General features: G+C 41.7%; 1 protein-coding gene across 1 annotated transcript; it reads right to left on the bottom strand.

The window, feature by feature from the left end:
* Nucleotides 1–13,529: 13,529 nt before the first annotated feature.
* Nucleotides 13,530–18,161, bottom strand: LOC117264525 (uncharacterized). The gene is made up of 4 exons (XM_033638551.2): nt 17,616–18,161; nt 14,986–15,188; nt 14,671–14,782; nt 13,530–13,883 (listed from the first exon to the last, which is right to left on the bottom strand). Exons 1-4 carry the CDS (start codon nt 18,066–18,068, stop codon nt 13,692–13,694), a joined length of 960 nt encoding a protein of 319 aa, XP_033494442.2. The 5' UTR covers nt 18,069–18,161; the 3' UTR covers nt 13,530–13,691.

Genomic DNA, 18,161 nt, shown 5'->3' with positions numbered 1-18,161 from the left:
CATTTTCAACACAGGACCTTAACTGTAACAAAGTATTTTTACTGTGTGGTATTAGTGCTTAGACTGATTTGCATATTTCCTCCATCACCGCATCTTGACATAGGCTGAATCCAGACGTCCACCCTCTGGACCTGCACACTGAGCCCTCACAGACTTCAGTTGTACGCAGTGTGACGTATTTACTGTCATCATGTAACGTAGAGACTGTAAGCAGCTGATAGACAGCCCTCGAGACTGTTTTACTTGTTGCCGTGGAAACGTTAAACTGTCGCTGCTGTCATATTTATACATACAGTATGTCATATCAGTTGATGAACAGAGCTGAACTCATCTGTTCCTGCAGATAACAAGATATAAATCACGTTTACACTTCTCTGTGACTAAACAAAAATGTATGTATAATCTCTATATAACAGGCTGCACGTGATTCACAACAGAAATGTTTAAAATCAGGACTGTAACTCCATAAACTGACATTACTGACATTAAAAACCGTCAGAAACGGTCAGTTTTCCAGCTGATCACACTGCCCAGTCTGACAGGCTGCAATAATAAACTGTATTTTCAGTCCCTCTGCAGCCGGTACTTAAACATACCTCTGGATCATGATGTGGTTGAATATTACTTTTGGCCGACACACTTTAAGCAGCATTTTAATAGACCTAACTATCATCAATAACTATTTTACACATTCATATGTTTTTTTTCCCCAGCAGTTTAAAAACCCACAATGTCACCTCTGTATTACTATGAATTGTGGGTCATTAAATCAGTGAAGTCTGCTGAAGTCTGCACCCCAAGTGGACTCTCTGGGAGTCTGCAGGAAGTCCACTTAAGGCCCCTTGTGGTCTGGATGAATGTAGCTTTGGAGCACCCCCTGCAAAGTCCACGAATCTGCAAGTGTGGTGAAACCCAAACATTTGGATTCTACTGGATAAAAAAAAATTAGACACCTTATCTCGTAATTACGAGATCCTGATCTTGTAATTATGAGAAAAGATCTCATAATTAGCCTACGAGATCTTTTCTCATAATTACGAGATAAGGTGTCTAATTTTTTTTCTATCCAGTGAATGCAATGCACTTCTGTAGGATTCAGCCATACTAACAGTTACCTATTTCCGTGAAACAGAATGGATGCAGTACTCAAAGAGTACCAGCAGGTGGCAGCATGAATCTAACGGACTGATTTCTGACTGTGGAGGAAATCAACAAGTGTAAAAAGTCATAAACTTATTGAAAGCGGTGGCCGGATGTGATTGGGGGGCAGACAAACAGGCATTACTGGACATATCTAGGGCACTTTTGAGGTCAACACTTACTATGGATGTATCATTTATGGGGCAGCAGCTCAGACAACATTACAAACAATGGACAGATTACAGTACAGAGCTTTACGTGCCTGTGGATATTCTCATTTATCCAGGTCATTGTTATCTCAAGGCAATTAAATCGAACGCAACTGGACTCCGTTTTGTCTTAGAAGACGTTTCACCTCTTATCCAAGAGGCTTCATCAGTTCATGCTTGTCTGACTAGGCTGGAACTAGTCTGATGTCGTCAGACTAGTGTACACCCCTGCTCCCCCACACTGCTTTGGGGGAGCAGGGGTGTACATTCAGGAGTTTGGAGTACGAATGTCAAGACACCTGTCAGATCACTTGTCAGTATTCACAGCAGAAATGGGGGCAGCAATTATTAGCCTACAGTGGGTGGAGCAGGTCAGACCAGATGGCTACGGTTGAAAGCTTACAATCAACAAACATAATCTGGGAAGACTTGTTCACTGAAATACAGCATAGTTTGCTCAGGCCTCACAAGGGAGGCACTGAGGTGCAGTTCTGCTGGGTGCCAGCACACACAGGTTCGAAGGGTAATGAGGCTGCTGATGACCCAGCAAAAAGGGCACTAGAAAAGAATATAAGAGTCACAGTACCTTATGGAAAAGGAGAGGGTAAAACAATTATTAAGGCAAAAGACTTGGAAATATGGCAAAAAGATGGGAGCCTGTACTGTATATATATATATACAGTACAGGCCAAAAGTTTGGACACACCTTCTCATTCAATGCGTTTTCTTTATTTTCATGACTATTTACATTGTAGATTCTCACTGAAGGCATCAAAACTATGAATGAACACATGTGGAGTTATGTACTTAACAAAAAAAAGGTGAAATAACTGAAAACATGTTTTATATTCTAGTTTCTTCAAAATAGCCACCCTTTGCTCTGATTACTGCTTTGCACACTCTTGGCATTCTCTCCATGAGCTTCAAGAGGTAGTCACCTGAAATGGTTTCCACTTCACAGGTGTGCCTTATCAGGGTTAATTAGTGGAATTTCTTGCTTTATCAATGGGGTTGGGACCATCAGTTGTGTTGTGCAGAAGTCAGGTTAATACACAGCCGACAGCCCTATTGGACAACTGTTAAAATTCATATTATGGCAAGAACCAATCAGCTAACTAAAGAAAAACAAGTGGCCATCATTACTTTAAGAAGTGAAGGTCAGTCAGTCCGGAAAATTGCAAAAACTTTAAATGTGCCCCCAAGTGGAGTCGCAAAAACCATCAAGCGCTACAAGGAAACTGGCACACATGAGGACCGACCCAGGAAAGGAAGACCAAGAGTCACCTCTGCTTCTGAGGATAAGTTCATCCGAGTCACCAGCCTCAGAAATCGCAAGTTAACAGCAGCTCAGATCAGAGACCAGATGAATGCCACACAGAGTTCTAGCAGCAGACCCATCTCTAGAACAACTGTTAAGAGGAGACTGCGCCAATCAGGCCTTCATGGTCAAATAGCTGCTAGGAAACCACTGCTAAGGAGAGGCAACAAGCAGAAGAGAGTTGTTTGGGCCAAGAAACACAATGAATGGACATTAGACCAGTGGAAATCTGTGCTTTGGTCTGATGAGTCCAAATCTGAGATCTTTGGTTCCAACCGCCGTGTCTTTGTGAGACGCAGAAAAGGTGAACGGATGGATTCCACATGCCTGGTTCCCACTGTGAAGCATGGAGGAGGAGGTGTGATGGTGTGGGGGTGTTTTGCTGGTGACACTGTTGGGGATTTATTCAAAATTGAAGGCACACTGAACCAGCATGGCTACCACAGCATCCTGCAGCGACATGCCATCCCATCCGGTTTGCGTTTAGTTGGACGATCATTTATTTTTCAACAGGACAATGACCCCAAACACACCTCCAGGCTGTGTAAGGGCTATTTGACCAAGAAGGAGAGTGATGGAGTGCTGCGGCAGATGACCTGGCCTCCACAGTCACCGGACCTGAACCCAATCCAGATGGTTTGGGGTGAGCTGGACCGCAGAGTGAAGGCAAAGGGGCCAACAAGTGCTAAACACCTCTGGGAACTCCTTCAAGACTGTTGGAAAACCATTTCAGGTGACTACCTCTTGAAGCTCATGGAGAGAATGCCAAGAGTGTGCAAAGCAGTAATCAGAGCAAAGGGTGGCTATTTTGAAGAAACTAGAATATAAAACATGTTTTCAGTTATTTCACCTTTTTTTGTTAAGTACATAACTCCACATGTGTTCATTCATAGTTTTGATGCCTTCAGTGAGAATCTACAATGTAAATAGTCATGAAAATAAAGAAAACGCATTGAATGAGAAGGTGTGTCCAAACTTTTGGCCTGTACTGTATATATATATAACAAGGGCCTTTCTTTAGAGAGGTCGCCATCTTGTGCCGCCATGTATGTATGGCAGACCGAGTGGACAATAAACCAACGAAGACAGCGGAAGGAAGGAAGAAGGAGGAGGAAACAGCAGAGAGTGTTAGTAGTTCGTCGATAGAGAGTAGTGAAAAGTTTTTTTAGTTATAAAGTTTGCGAATGGACCACACTTACCACGCAACAGGAGAGAATGAACCTGAACCATCATCTGCGAGGAAAAGAAGACGCAAAGAGGGGCAAAGAAAACGGGACAAGCGGCGGCAGAGAATAAACATCGGTGATGTTTTTCAGCGATGGAGGGGGTTCATGAAGGACAAAGGGCTTCAATCCGACGCTGAAGTGGCATGTTTTCTGCAGGACAGGTAAACTACTAAAGTAAATGCTACTATTTGTCAGCACGTAGTATAATAGCGTTACGTGTCGGACTCAACAAGTAGGGAGTGAGGAGGAGAGTTCGTAACGTTACATCATCTCCAGGTAGAGCAACTACTGTAAAACACTTACGAAAATTTTAGTCTTATGTCAAAGGCATAACAGACAATAGGACAGCAGTAACGTTACTCCTGTGTACCCTGCCGATTGGATTCAGTACAGCTGCAGCCTATTTCAAATCACCTGTGCTGTGGAAAATCACTCTGCAAATGCATATTGTAATATGTAACGTTAACGGTTATCCTACCAACCTGACGATTATTTGCCGCACTGTGCCATGACTTTATTTAGCATTACTGCGCTAATGTTTGCTCATGTTACCAAAACAATTAGGAATAAAACACTCCTAACCTCTCACTGATAACCTATAACATATTGTAATATGGTTTAAATCTTCACCTCATTGCTCGTTGCTTCGGATATGTTACCGGCAGAGACACTGCTCTCTGTCGCGGACGACGCCATTTTTCCAAAGTGTTTTGGTCCTCGGAGGACACCGTAACTTTGCAGACGGGAGGGGTGAGCACAGGCGAGCGAGTGAGCGCTGCAATCTAGAATCTAATCTAAACGCTACATGTCACTGTTTTCAACCCATTTTACACACTGGCCCTTTAAAGTGTTTTGGAGTTGAAAGAGGGGATATGAGGCTACGCACTATTGTACAGTAGGTGGCGGTATGCACCTGAACGTTGCTTACGATCCGCCATTAAACAGAAAGAAGAAGAAGAAATCAACAAGTTCAACCTGTTCAGTCTGCAACAAAAAATGAGTTTGTGTTTTTATTGATGGTTTGGCCCAAAACATCATCAGTTTGTCAGTTTTAACTGACACTCACACAAACTGCTTGAAGCTCAGAGGACGGCGGTGATGGAGAGTTAAGTCTGAGGTACTTTTATTTCCAGGAATTTATTTATCTGGGTAAAGAACTCCTGGAAATCTGTGTGGTTTGCGTTTCCATCGCACCTCAAAGTTCCAGAAAATGTATTCAAATCAGGCTGATGACGTTAGCCTGGTGAAACCATCCCAATCTCGTGAGTTGATATTCTATTTCGCTCCGCAGATTAGTCTGATCTCATAAAGGTGCCCCATGTACAGAGGCATTGCCTCGCTGCAGCGGTCGCCGGCTCGAGCCTGGTCTGCGACCCTCTGCTGCATGTCACTAATATATATATATATATATATATATATATATATTATTATAAAAATAATCTTTAAAAAATATAAAAAATAAAGGCGCAATCTGGCATCGGTTAAAGCTCACCGGGCCAATCACAACTGTTTATTACTTTGGGGCGGGCACCTCATCAGAATAGGAGGGACAAGGAGTGAAGTGAATGCATTTCGTAAACAACCAACATGGCTACTGATTTTGAAACTGCGATGGTAAATGTGTTGAACGAACTGGAATGTACATTTTCTTTAAAAGCAGAGCAAATGGCTGCACTGAAAGCTTTTACTGAAAAAAAGGATGTGTTTGCCGTCCTACCTACGGGGTTTGGTAAAAGTTTAATTTATTAACTGGCTCCGTTGATTGGGAAAAAGATGGGACTCAGTGAAAACCCAGTGGCTATTGTTGTTTCTCCGCTAGTTGCTCTCATGGAGGAGCAGGTCAGGGAAGTGACCAAGCTGGCAATCACAGCCATGCAACTCTGAGTCCACAGTGAGGAGGAAATCCACAAAGACGGCAACACTCTTTCCCAGACATCATCACAGCTCATCTCCACTGCAGCTTGCTGGTCTGTTTACAGTGGCGTTGTGCTAGCCTATGTCACACGTTTCGTTTACTGATTGGTTTTCCGTCTTTCCAATTGCGTGAAGGGGCACTTTGAGTGACAGCCATTGATACCGCCCCTCGGGAATAGAGGAAATGTACACTCTGTGTCCAGACCCATTTACATTTTGCGAATTGGGTCTGGACACGCCAGGCTATGATGACGTATGGGGGAGTGGTAAAATAAACTGCACTACACCTCCAGTCCAGTAGGTAGCGTTAAGTAGAAGCTAAAGGCCAAACAAGCACGATGACGCAATAAACAGCAACCAACCGAGCTTCTTATAATCTTTCTGAAGTTTCTTCAACTTTTCACAAATTTGTTTTGGCGTGTGCCCTATATTTATCTCTGCCAGCTTGTCAGCTATTCTTCCATAGGTTCAGCTGTTTCGAGTCACTGACTCGAAGTCCCGCTGAATTTCTTCCTTGGCAAATACACTCAAAAGAGCCTGGACCTCGTTGTCCATCCACTTCTCTCAGCTTCTCTTCTTTTGCTCCATTTTCCAAATGATCAAAACACAAACGAAGACAAGCTTGTAGAAATTAAATAAAGTTTGCAGCCACACTGGCACGAAGTGCGGAACACTGCAAATGTGTGTTCCACCAATCAGCGTTCTTCAGCACACAGTCCCGCCCCTCAAGCATCCCGGGGAATCTGAAAAGTCCTACCCCCCTACTAGGTACTTTTTTCAGGGAAAGTTTGGGGTTGAGGGAAAATTCTTTCCCTGGCTAATTTCACTGGTAACGCGCCGAGGTTTTTCAAAATCCCAGGTAAATGATAAAAGTTTCTGCGGTGGAAAAGGGGCTCTTGAATATTTCCATTTTACGACACCTTACCTGATCCTGATGAATAAATAAAGACTCTGTCTATGGTCTCTGTTGTCTTAAATTTGTGTTTTATATTACTGCTACCAGTAAAACATGGAATTAGTTTGAATACACATTTGTTTTACACCAGTGTAACTCCAGGGTTGAGACCGAGAAGCACGGTCTCACTCCAGAGTCGTTAAAATACAGCACTTGGGCAGTGACTTGTGGCATCAGAAACGAAAACGAAAAAAGGCATCCTTTAACCATGATATGTTATATCGATACGATATAACATATTGTATCGTACGATATAGTTTAACGGCATCCAACGGCGTCAGGGGGAAACGCGCCGGGACAAGGACAAAAGTTAAGGCGGTGAAAGTCCAAGTGAGGCAGGCGGGAGGGGTGGTGGATGGGTCCAACAACAACTGAATTTCACCCGAGAGTTTGTGTTTCTGATGGTATAAACTTGGTTAATTAATCGTTCTCTCGAGACGTTCTTGAGATATTGTGTTTACAAGAATGGGACAGACGGGTTGATGAAACCTGAAAACATAACGCCTCCGGCCGCAGCTATCAGCGGTGCAGAGACATAAAACCAGAGCTTAAAGACTGGACAGACTCTTCCACATTGATTCCTCTCACACACAGTCAAAAATCAGCACATCTCACATGACCTGACACCACAGAGTTTATTAAAAGTAGCATTGTGAAGCACCACCACAGGACAAAGTACAGAGCACTGAGCAAACATACCAACACAAATCCAAACTGAGGGCACAGAAAATCACATATTGTACCTGGCACTGAATCACTGTTAAAATTGAACAAATTCTACTGGTAATGGTGGTGATAAAAACTAATACCTGCCATTTAATAGGCTGATTATATTACAACAGGTGTTCTCCTGGACAAAGTACACAGTCGTAAAGATTAGGCCAACACGTTATGACTAGGGCTGGGTATCAATTCAGATTTTCCAGATCGATTCGATTCGATTTTCAAGGACTCAGTTCAATTCGATTCGATTTAATTCAGTTTAATATCGATTCAGTCAAGTATATTTCAATTATGATACAAAATTTGCTTGGATATTAAGATATTTTCTGAGAACTAACGAAGTATATTTAACAAGGAACCCTCTGACCTGGTGCATTACTATTAAAAATACTGTTTACATTAAAGGGACATTGTGTAACATTTTCAGTTGTTTAGTGGCAAAAATTGATGTCTGCATTCATAAATATGTCATCACTGGTGTATTATTACCTCCACCAATAATCTGACTTATTCTCGTAAAAGGAGAATTTCAGATTTGTTTGTACATTGTGCGGGTAAGTCGTCTTTGGGGTTCCATTACGTTTCGCCATCTTGAGAATACACCCGCCAGCAAGGGACATACAGCACCGCCTTCGGCGTTTTCGTTGAGAGCCAGGCCAGCACTGCGTGACTGAGGAGCCGAAGGAGAGGAGCAAGAGGCGCTTCACTACTATCCTGGCAAATTTGAAACAAAGTCCCACTCTTTGAGCATAATGCAGGATCATGCATATGCAGCATCATAGCAGACGGAATCCTTGTCGCCAAGAAAGCGCAAAAGGGAATAGAAAAGACAGCGTGACCGGTGAATTAAAAAAACGAAGGCCCACATCGGGGCAGCCTTTCCCAGGTAGAGAGAGCTGCTGAGGGAGAATGGTAATGCAATCACAGGCCAGCGCCGCTGTTGGCTGTTAGCCGCTGTTAGCGGCCAGTCGCTAACAGCCTCATCCCTCTCCTCGCATCACTGCGCCGCTGTTAGCTGTTAGCCGCTAGCCACTGTTAGCCACTGTTAGCGCTGGCCTGTGATTGTATTACCTTTCTCCTTCAGCAGCTCTCTCCACCTGGGAAAGGCTACCCCAATGCTGACCCTTGTTTTTTTAATTCGCCGGGCACGCTGCCTTTTTGATTCCCTTTTGCACTTTCTTGGCGACGAGGATTCCGTCTGCCGTGATGCTGCATAATACATGATCCTGCATTATGCTCAAAGAGTGGGACTTTGTTATGCGGCAGTAGTGCCGCTGGCCACTAACAGCTGTTAGCGGCGCAGTAATGCGAGGAGAGGGATGAGGTGTGTGAGGTTGAGCCACTTGTGAGTTGTCAGAGGACAAGACGTGATTGGTTTGTTTCAATTTACATCCGCCCCAACAGTCCTACGTTGTAAACACAGCCAGCATGGTGAGGAGGGGGTTTGTCAACTCGCGTCGTGTGTGTCTGTGTAGGAGCCTGAATGAATACTCCATGTTGTATCGGATGACATGGTTTCATCAGTGTTATCATTGCTTTTTGGTCCACAGCGGCTACAGTTGTTGCAATACGTGTTTGAAACAGTGAGGCGCTAGAGTGCGCCATCTGTTTGAACACAATATACAACCCCTGGCAAAAATTATGGAATCACCAGTCTTGGAGGATGTTCATTCAGTTGTTCAATTTTGTAGAAAAAAAGCAGATCACAGACATGACACAAAACTAAAGTCATTTCAAATGGCAACTTTCTGGCTTTAAGAAACACTAAAAGAAATCAAGAAAAAAAATTGTGGTAGTCAGTAACAGTTACTTTTTTAGACCAAGCAGAGGGAAAAAATTATGGAATCACTCAATTCTGAGGAAAAAATGATGGAATCATGAAAAACAAACAAACAAAAGAACACTTCAACACACCACTAGCACTTTGTTGCACCACCTCTGGCTTTATAACAGCTTGCAGTCTCTGAGGCATGGACTTAATGAGTGTCAAACAGTACTCTTCATCAATCTGGCTCCAACTTTCTCTGATTGCTGTTGCCAGATCAGCTTTGCAGGTTGGAGCCTTGTCATGGACCATTTTCTTCAACTTCCACCACAGATTTTCAATTGGATTGAGATCCGGACTATTTGCAGGCCATGACATTGACTTTATGTGTCTTTCTTCAAGGAATGTTTTCACAGTTTTTGCTCTATGGCAAGATGCATTATCATCTTGAAAAATGATTTCATCATCCCCAAACATCCTTTCAACTGATGGGATAAGAAAAGTGTCCAAAATGTCAACGTAAACTTGTGCATTTATTGAAGATGTAATGACAGCCATCTCCCCAGTGCCTTTACCTGACATGCAGCCCCATATCATCAATGACTGTGGAAATTTGCATGTTTTCTTCAGGCAGTCGTCTTCATAAATCTCATTGGAACGGCACCAAACAAAAGTTCCAGCATCATCACCTTGCCCAATGCAGATTCGCGATTCATCACTGAATATGACTTTCATCCAGTCATCCGCAGTCCACGATTGCTTTTCCTTATCCCATTGTAACCTTGTTTTTTTCTGTTTAGGTGTTAATGATGGCTTTCGTTTAGCTTTTCTGTATGTAAATCCCATTTCCTTAAGGCGATTTCTTACAGTTCGGTCACAGACGTTGACTCCAGTTTCCTCCCATTTGTTCCTCATTTGTTTTGCTGTGCATTTTCTGTTTTCAAGACATATTGCTTTAAGTTTTCTGTCTTGACGCTTTGATGTCTTCCTTGGTCTACCAGTATGCTTGCCTTTAACAACCTTCCCATGTTGTTTGTACTTGGTCCAGATTTTAGACACAGCTGACTGTGAACAACCAACATCTTTTGCAACATTGCGTGATGATTTACCCTCTTTAAGGATTTTGATAATCCTCTCCTTTGTTTCAATTGACATCTCTCGTGTTGGAGCCATGATTCATGTCAATCCACTTGGTGCAACAGCTCTCCAAGGTGTGATCACTCCTTTTTAACTGCAGACTAACGAGCAGATCTAATCTGATGCAGGTGTTAGTTTTGGGAAAGAAAATTTACAGGGTGATTCCATAATTTTTGCCAGGGGTTGTATGATTTCAACATTAGATGGGAAAAATTCCTACACACTGTGGCTTTAAGAATTGACCCCAAAGCAGTACATTAGTCATCATGTACTTTTATTTAACATTACCTGACACATACAAAATAAATATTTTAAATTAAATCTAATCACAAGGCAGACAATTTAAATGAAGTGGCTACAAAAAATGTAAACAAACACATTCACAAGTTTGCTGCCTGTAACCGTCTTATAAAGCTTTTGTGCGATACACTACAGTGGTTGTGATGCACACATTGACTGTATCAGAAGAGAAACAATATACGTAGGTGAACCCTGCAGCAAAGTGAGCCCTCTTCCTCAGAGAGGATCTTTGCCTCCCAGTTTGTTCCTGGCAGCAGAGCAGAGTGAACCGTCTTTTTTCTCAGAGGATCTTTGTCCCATGACAGCAGGCAGCTGTTCTCCGTGTCCACAGTGTAAACAACTTCGCTGGCGATTTGACAGTCACTAGAAGCACATTATGACCCTTTGTAAAAGTTTCTGTGTGGTACCTGTGTTGTACATGAGCTAACGTTAGCGGCTAAGGACTGAGAGGCTGTCCGGTGTGTGTGTGTGTGTGTGTGTGTGTGTGTGTGTGTGTGTGTGTGTGTGAGTGTCAGTATGTTAACTTGCCGTAGCCTTGCTGTTTGTCATGTTAATGTTATCGTCGGCAGCCCTGAATAGCTTGTAAAGCTTTAGCATAGTTAGTTAACACATTTGTTTTCGGCCCATGTGTTTACTGCTACAGAAAAATAATAAATCTTTGGTTTATTTGCACAACGTCGCCTCTCTGCCGTCTTTTATCACGCTTGCTAACGCTAAGTTAACTTTACCAGCAGATCTGTATGAGGCACAAACTGAGGCTACAGTCAGCAGTGTGCTGATGCTTAGTGGTATTTCTTAATATTTTCTGTGAAACTGATGTGCATTTAATAAACATTCGTACATTATTAGCGTTATATTTTTAGGGGAAAATGCGAGTGAAAATACTCGCACAGTAGACCCATGCCTTCAGTGGACGCACTCCCACCGTTGTTTGCTGCTCTGTCTTCATTCAGTGTCCGGCCGTCTCGTGAGATCTCTCGCCATGACCACAGGCGCTAAATGCTGATCTCGCGAGATTATCTGGGTTGATAGTACTGCAGGCTGCTGCAGTCTGCTACCGGCTGTACAACACGTCCACGGAGGAAAATAAATAGTTATAGTAAAAGATCGATTTTTTAATTAATGAATCAATATTGTGCCATTTAAAGGAAAATCGATTTGAATCGATTAAATCGATTTTTTCAACCCAGCTCTAGTTATGACCATTTACCTTTTAAGACTCTGCTCTACATCAGCCTCATCTTCTCCTGTGACACCTGTGTTACCTGATGTATGCAGCCAAGAATTCCTCTCAACCCTATTCATTACTTCACAAATTAAAATTAAAATACAAGTCCAGCTAAAACCATTAATTTGGTTTCTGATGGTATAAACTTGTTTTTGATGGTGTAAACTTGGCTTCTGGTACATGGTATATGTTTACATGGCAGAAATGTGAAACATGTTTCTGATGGTATAAAAAAAGATAATTATGTTGATCTTGCCTTTGATAACAGTAATTAAATGTTCCTTGGTGGAGTTTGTGGAAGTGATGTGCTACAAGTGGTCAGAAAGTTTAAGGAAAAAAGTCTACGGATGACAACACTATTGACATGTCACTTATAAAAGAAGCAATTGAATGTGTCATCAAACTTAAATTTGCTTAAATATGTAAAAAAATCTTTTCCTACAAGTATTTTTCCTGATAAAATGAAAAAGGCTAAAGTGGTTCCAATCTATAAAAATAGTGACAAGCATATTGTATCAAATTATCAAATTATAGACCTGTGTCATTGTTGCTACTTCAATTTTATGAAATACTAAAAACAGACTTCAGGACTTTGTTGAGAAATATGAGTTATAGTGTATTTATTGATTTACATTAAGCATTTGACACAATCAATCATTCCCTACTTCTTATACCATGTGAACACTATGGTTTAAGAGGTTTCACACAACTTTGGTTAAATAGTTATTTAAATAATAGGTTTCAGTATGTGAAATTAAAACTATCTTAGATGAGTAACCTGTGGTGTTCCACAAGGTTCAGTACTAGAACCTAAGTTATCTATACTTTATTTAAATGATATTTGTACGGTATCTAATATGTTGAAATCTGTAACATTTGCTGATGAAACAAATTTATTTTGTCCAGGTGAGGACATGAAAGAGATATTATAAACAGAAGAAAGGGAATTGATCAAGTTGAAAATATAAAACTAAATTCATGGTGTTCGGGGGTATCAGGACTAATTGTGAAATAAAATTGAATTTAAATGATTGAATTGAAAGAGTACATCAAACAAAATTTTGTGTGATTATAGTGATTATAGAGTACATATATATATGATATAGAGTGATTTTAGATCATAAACCATGTTGGAAACCACACATAGAACATATTAAACAGAAATTATCTAAATCCATTGCTGCTGCTGGGAGTTGTTGAGTAAGAAATGTTTGTATATATTGACCTATGCTGAAATTTGAGAAAATGCATATAAAACAAATATTAATGTAGACCCCATAGTTAAATGTCAGAAAAGAGCTCCTCCAGTTTCCAGACATTTGTGTATTTAAAAATATTGGAAATACTTTTTCATGTTGCCAAGAGAAACTTCCTGTTTGTCTGCAATATTTTTTTAGATTAAGAGAAGGAGATTATAATTTAAGAGGGTTGTTTCTTTATGAAACATGTAAAGTGGGAACCAATGTAAAATACAGATGTGTTTCAGTTTTGGGAGTCAAGTTTCGGACTAGACTCAGTGCTTAAAAAAAAGCCTTAACATATAAAATGATTAAAATGTAAAATAATTGAGGTTGATAATTCAGAGTATAATGTATTTATAATTAATTTATTTCCTTTCTTTGGTGTTGTTGATATTCTGGGGTTTCCTCTGGTTGTTATTGGAGAGGCAAAAATAAGTCTGGGGCTTCAGCCTGTTCCTTTTTGGTTATTGACTGAGAAAATTTGTGTGGAATAATCTTTGTTTCTCAAGATGTATGTAACCAAAATAAAATTCATTCATTCATTCTCTGAATTTGGTTCTGTATCTTCTATACAGCTTCTATCTTCTGTATCTTCAGGCCACAACTCCTCCACAAATTCTTTAGCGTCTTGGAAGCTGAGAAAGTTGTAACGAGGTGTAATTTTAACCTTTCCTGCACTGCAGAGCTTGAGGTTCTCTCTCAGTCGGCCAGAATCAAATTTCAGCACCTAAAACAGAAAAATAACAGAAGAAGATGACGAGCAGAACAACTGCAGTCTTTGAAAGGGCTTGATATTAGCAGGCATGCTAAGTGCTAACTCAGATGAGCATTATTGTTAGATAACACACAGAATAATACAAAACATATTATCAGTAGAATTCTGTCCATATTCTCGGGGCCAGGCATTTTGACGAGGAGGGAGAAGGAGGAAGAGGAGGAGAAAGACAAATGAGAAATACAGGTTTATAGACCGTTACTAACTTACAATGACTTAAAACTTCTTAAATCAAAAATATTTCAGAAACAAATCGGGCCGTCGGTGAGCGTCTGTCGGTCTAGTTTTTGCGGTGTGTCCCACACCGTCGGCACTTCGGCATCGGCGGCTTTTCAGCCGATTGAGCATGTTGAATCAACGGCGGAGCTTGTCAGTGAGAGAGATCACTCTGATTGGCTGTTCAGGTTTTATTTCCTCGCCCCTGTAGCGAGTGAATCTGCCTGTAGTGAAACTGGGGCTAACAGGTGCTTCCTCCTCAGGCTCCACTTCACTTAGCTGCCCGACAGACCCGCTGCTGCAGACACCCACGCTGACATGGGGAGAACATGCAAACTCCACACAGAAGGGCTCCCTCCTGGGATTAAACCAGGAACCCTCCTGCTGTGAGGCGACAGTCCTAACCACTTGACCACCATGCCACCCATAATCCAAACAGCTTCTGTTAAATCAAACTGACCGCTGAAATGGACCTGAATCTGATGTGACTGTAATGAGTGAGAGCAACGAGCACTGAGGGTACCTGTTCCTCCACGTGCAGGGCGATGGCAACATTATCCCAAACATAAAACTGAGGGTAAGCCACTTTCTGTGCTTCCATCTGCTTTTCACCAGGTCTCCGGATCAGCTCATAGCTGACAGAAAAATAAAGACAGATAAAGGATTTGAACCATTTCCATCGCTCAAAACCACATTAACATTTGTATCAGAACTAAACTGACTAAAGATCCAGGCGTGGTGCAACAGTGTGTTGAGTGGCTTCATATGTTAAGATAAAGATGGAGGTTATAAAGAGAAACATCTGAAATATCTGACCATCAATGTGGTTGATTCTTACCTGTGTGTCTCACTCATGGCCTCAGGCCTCCAGATGAAGAGGCCATCTCTATAAGCACAGACAGCGTCTGGGTCGTCAGTCAACAAAGGATAGTCTGCGAACTCCTGATTGGCTGGGCTGTGGACCAGCACAGTGTACATCACTTCCTGTTTGTACAGGATGGTTTCAGACACCCGCATGATGGGCTGAGCACCGGAGCAAAACTGGAGACAATAAAAAGAGGTTTCATTGAACGACTCACTGCACATGGAAAAGTCATTCATCAATGTCCCTGTAAAGTTCTGAAAGTCCTCTTTCCTGTGAGAACTCCTGAAAAAAACTTATTTAGGTTTAGGAACAATTTTGCCCAAATGTTTATTAAGATATGGAACACGACTTTTTTGTCTCATTGTGGAGACAAGGATGAAAAATACGTGGGAAATGCCTGGTGTTTGTTAGTAAGTTTTTTTCTGGCGATTTTGTGCCTCTCACTCTGCATGTGCGATTCCACTGCTTTGATTCCCATCATGCCGAGTTTGAAAAACGTTTTGGATAAAATACACCGAGCCTTGTATACAATGCATTGTACCAGTTTCAGCCATGGTGTAAAATGCTGTTTAACTGGCCAATTTTCTTTGAGTTTGTAGTTCCCCATGTCGTCAAGTGTGTGTGTGTATATATATATATAAATATATATTTATATATAAATATGTATAGATTAGATAGATAGATAAATGTATAGATAGATTTACAGTGCCACTTGGTCTGCAGCTATCAATTATTTTAGTAATCGCATATTCTACCATCGATTAATCCAGTAATAGGATAAGAAATACTTCTGCTTTATAAAAGAGCAATAGTAAATGTACAAAAGAGAAAATAAGAGAGGTGTCATGGTGACGTCTGTTTTGGTGTTTGGTTTTGTGTTTGGGTTGTGAACATTTGATCAGTTTCCTTTATTGCTCAAATTGAAACAACAATTAGGCTCCACCTGATATTTTGAATTTTGGGGTATTTTATGCATCGCTGTGAAAAGTGTGTGCTTTCACAATTTGACTGCAGTGTTTTATTTCCTGTGGTTTTGATCCTCAGTTAGCTCAGTGTTGCTCAAGAAAATAAACTCAGTACATCAGAATCAGAGAAGAGAGAATCAGAATCAGAAAGAACTTTATTGCCCATTGCAGAGCAGTGGAAATTCGTCTTTGACGTGGCTCACAATAAAACACAAGTTAAAAATACGTAAAAGACATAAAAAGACATAAAATACATACCAATACATCAAATGCTGCAGTCAGTTTGTGAAAGTCTCACCAGCCACCAAACTGATTTACACTGTTCAGAGGGAAAGACTTCTGATTTTTTTTCTGCTTTAAGTCACTGCAGGTTTATCTTTTAACACTTCTTTCAAAGCTTTCAGGGCCACATACTTACATCTTAAACATGAACCAAACATTTTCTGTAATAACTCATGCTGTGAAAATTGTCATACAATAGAAGTACTGAAAATGGTTGAAACTCAGATCGGGACATGCGGTGGCGTAGCCACAGGTAGCTGTCCAAGATGACTCACTGCAGTTAGTGATGGTGTGATGAAGCCCTGTGAATGTGTCAAATCTTTCCGGCCTATTGCTTCGCCAAAAGGCCGATTACACGAAGCCCCGTTTAACAGCTCATTTGGGAGTACTGATATCTGCTGGTCATTTGATGTACAGCAGTCCTACTGTGACATTACATGTGGGCTACATGTCAGTGGATCTGTTCACATAATGATGGAAGTATTACGTCAGAATCCCCTTATGAGGTATTGTAAAGCCAGATGAAATGAATCTATCCTGAATGTGGTTATATACAGTGGTGTGTGTGTGTGTGTGTGTGTGTGTGTGTGCCTGTGAGACTGGGGCACATCTGAGGTGGGGCAAGCAACTGTAATCACACAACAAAGCAGTCACATGATTTCAGAGAAACAGGGCCTTGTTAGTCTTTGGCCTGGACACAGGCTTCAGGACTTTAGTATGAGACACAGTGTTGATAATTATCGTATTTATACAATAGTTTTAGGGCCTATACGATATAAGATAAATACTTTTAAAAACGGCCAAACATACTGTCACTGCGGGGGAAGAGTACAGGCTACTACTTCCTCTTAGCACTTCCTGCTCTAAAAGCTTCTTGGTATGATTTATCACCTCTTCATACAGGCGAGGGGGGGGTTCTCCGATACCTCTCACACACAGGTGCTTCGTCAGCCACAGGGATTTCATGCTGGATAAGATTGGTGCAGCTCAAGTCACTATCAGAAGAAGCAAAGAGTGAATGTTTGGACAAGAGATGTCTAGCTTGTCCTGCCTGACTGTCAGAACGCCCAGGGAAGTACAATTTGGCCGTCTCCGGGGGCACTTCATGAACCCCTGTGGCTACTTGCTGCGAACACCACTCACTGCAGTAGACTGTTCTGGTTTGGGAGGCGCAGACAGCATGTTGCCTGCTCTGTCCTGTGAGCTCCCTCTTTGGTAACTTTATATTAAACACAGTTGAAGCTGTGGATTTGATTTTTAAATGTTGTAGGACAGCTCAGCGTATCGTTCACTTCATAATGTGCATTTATTCTAGCGCCCTCACAGCACACTGTAAGAACTGATCAACAATCATACCTGCTGGCTGTAAGCATCCAGCACCTCCTTCAGGGGGAAGGTGAAGCGGAACGAGCCCAGCCTGGAGGTCTTCTTGAAGGCAGGAGAAGTGGCAAACTTCTCCAGGAAGCTCTGCTGCATCTGGGTCTGCTCCTCTGTGCGGTCGGGGTAGGTTTTCTCCAGGAGCCTCCTCTCAGCTGACTCCATGTCATCAGGTGTCACAGCCAGACTCCACCACACCAGAGAACTTTGGTGATGATTCTTGAAGCCATTATCCGTCCAGATGCCACGCAGTCCATCTTTGTCTGTGTCGTGTTTCAGATGAGACACATGGAACTCTGGTCGGGGGTATTCTGGGATGTTTTGTTTTCTGAGGTATTGATTACGAGCTTTCTCTTTTAAATCATTCAGCTTCAAGTGCTGTTTTTGCACAAATTGTTCCGGATATCCTCTCCTGTTCTCCCTTTCCTGCATGGTCAGAGGGGGAATGATGAAAATAAGGAGACAAACAAACAGCCTATCTGCTCTGCACTCTCTTCTGATTCTGAGTGAAGTGATCTCTGAACT

This window comes from Epinephelus lanceolatus, chromosome 11 (genome assembly GCF_041903045.1).
Source record: "Epinephelus lanceolatus isolate andai-2023 chromosome 11, ASM4190304v1, whole genome shotgun sequence".
Taxonomy (NCBI): Eukaryota; Metazoa; Chordata; class Actinopteri; order Perciformes; family Serranidae; genus Epinephelus; species Epinephelus lanceolatus.
The sequence above is the reverse complement of the archived record's forward strand: the minus strand, read 5'-3'. Positions and strand labels throughout refer to the sequence as shown.

Coding starts and splice junctions, on each gene's coding strand:
- LOC117264525 (XM_033638551.2), bottom strand. CDS start 18,068: ATGCAGGAAAGGGAGAACAGGAGAGGATATCCGGAACAATTTGTGCAA. Junction 14,783..14,985: donor GCCATGAGTGAGACACACAG/GTAAGAATCAAC, acceptor TTTTTCTGTCAG/CTATGAGCTGATCCGGAGAC. Junction 13,884..14,670: donor CCCTGCACGTGGAGGAACAG/GTACCCTCAGTG, acceptor TTTCTGTTTTAG/GTGCTGAAATTTGATTCTGG.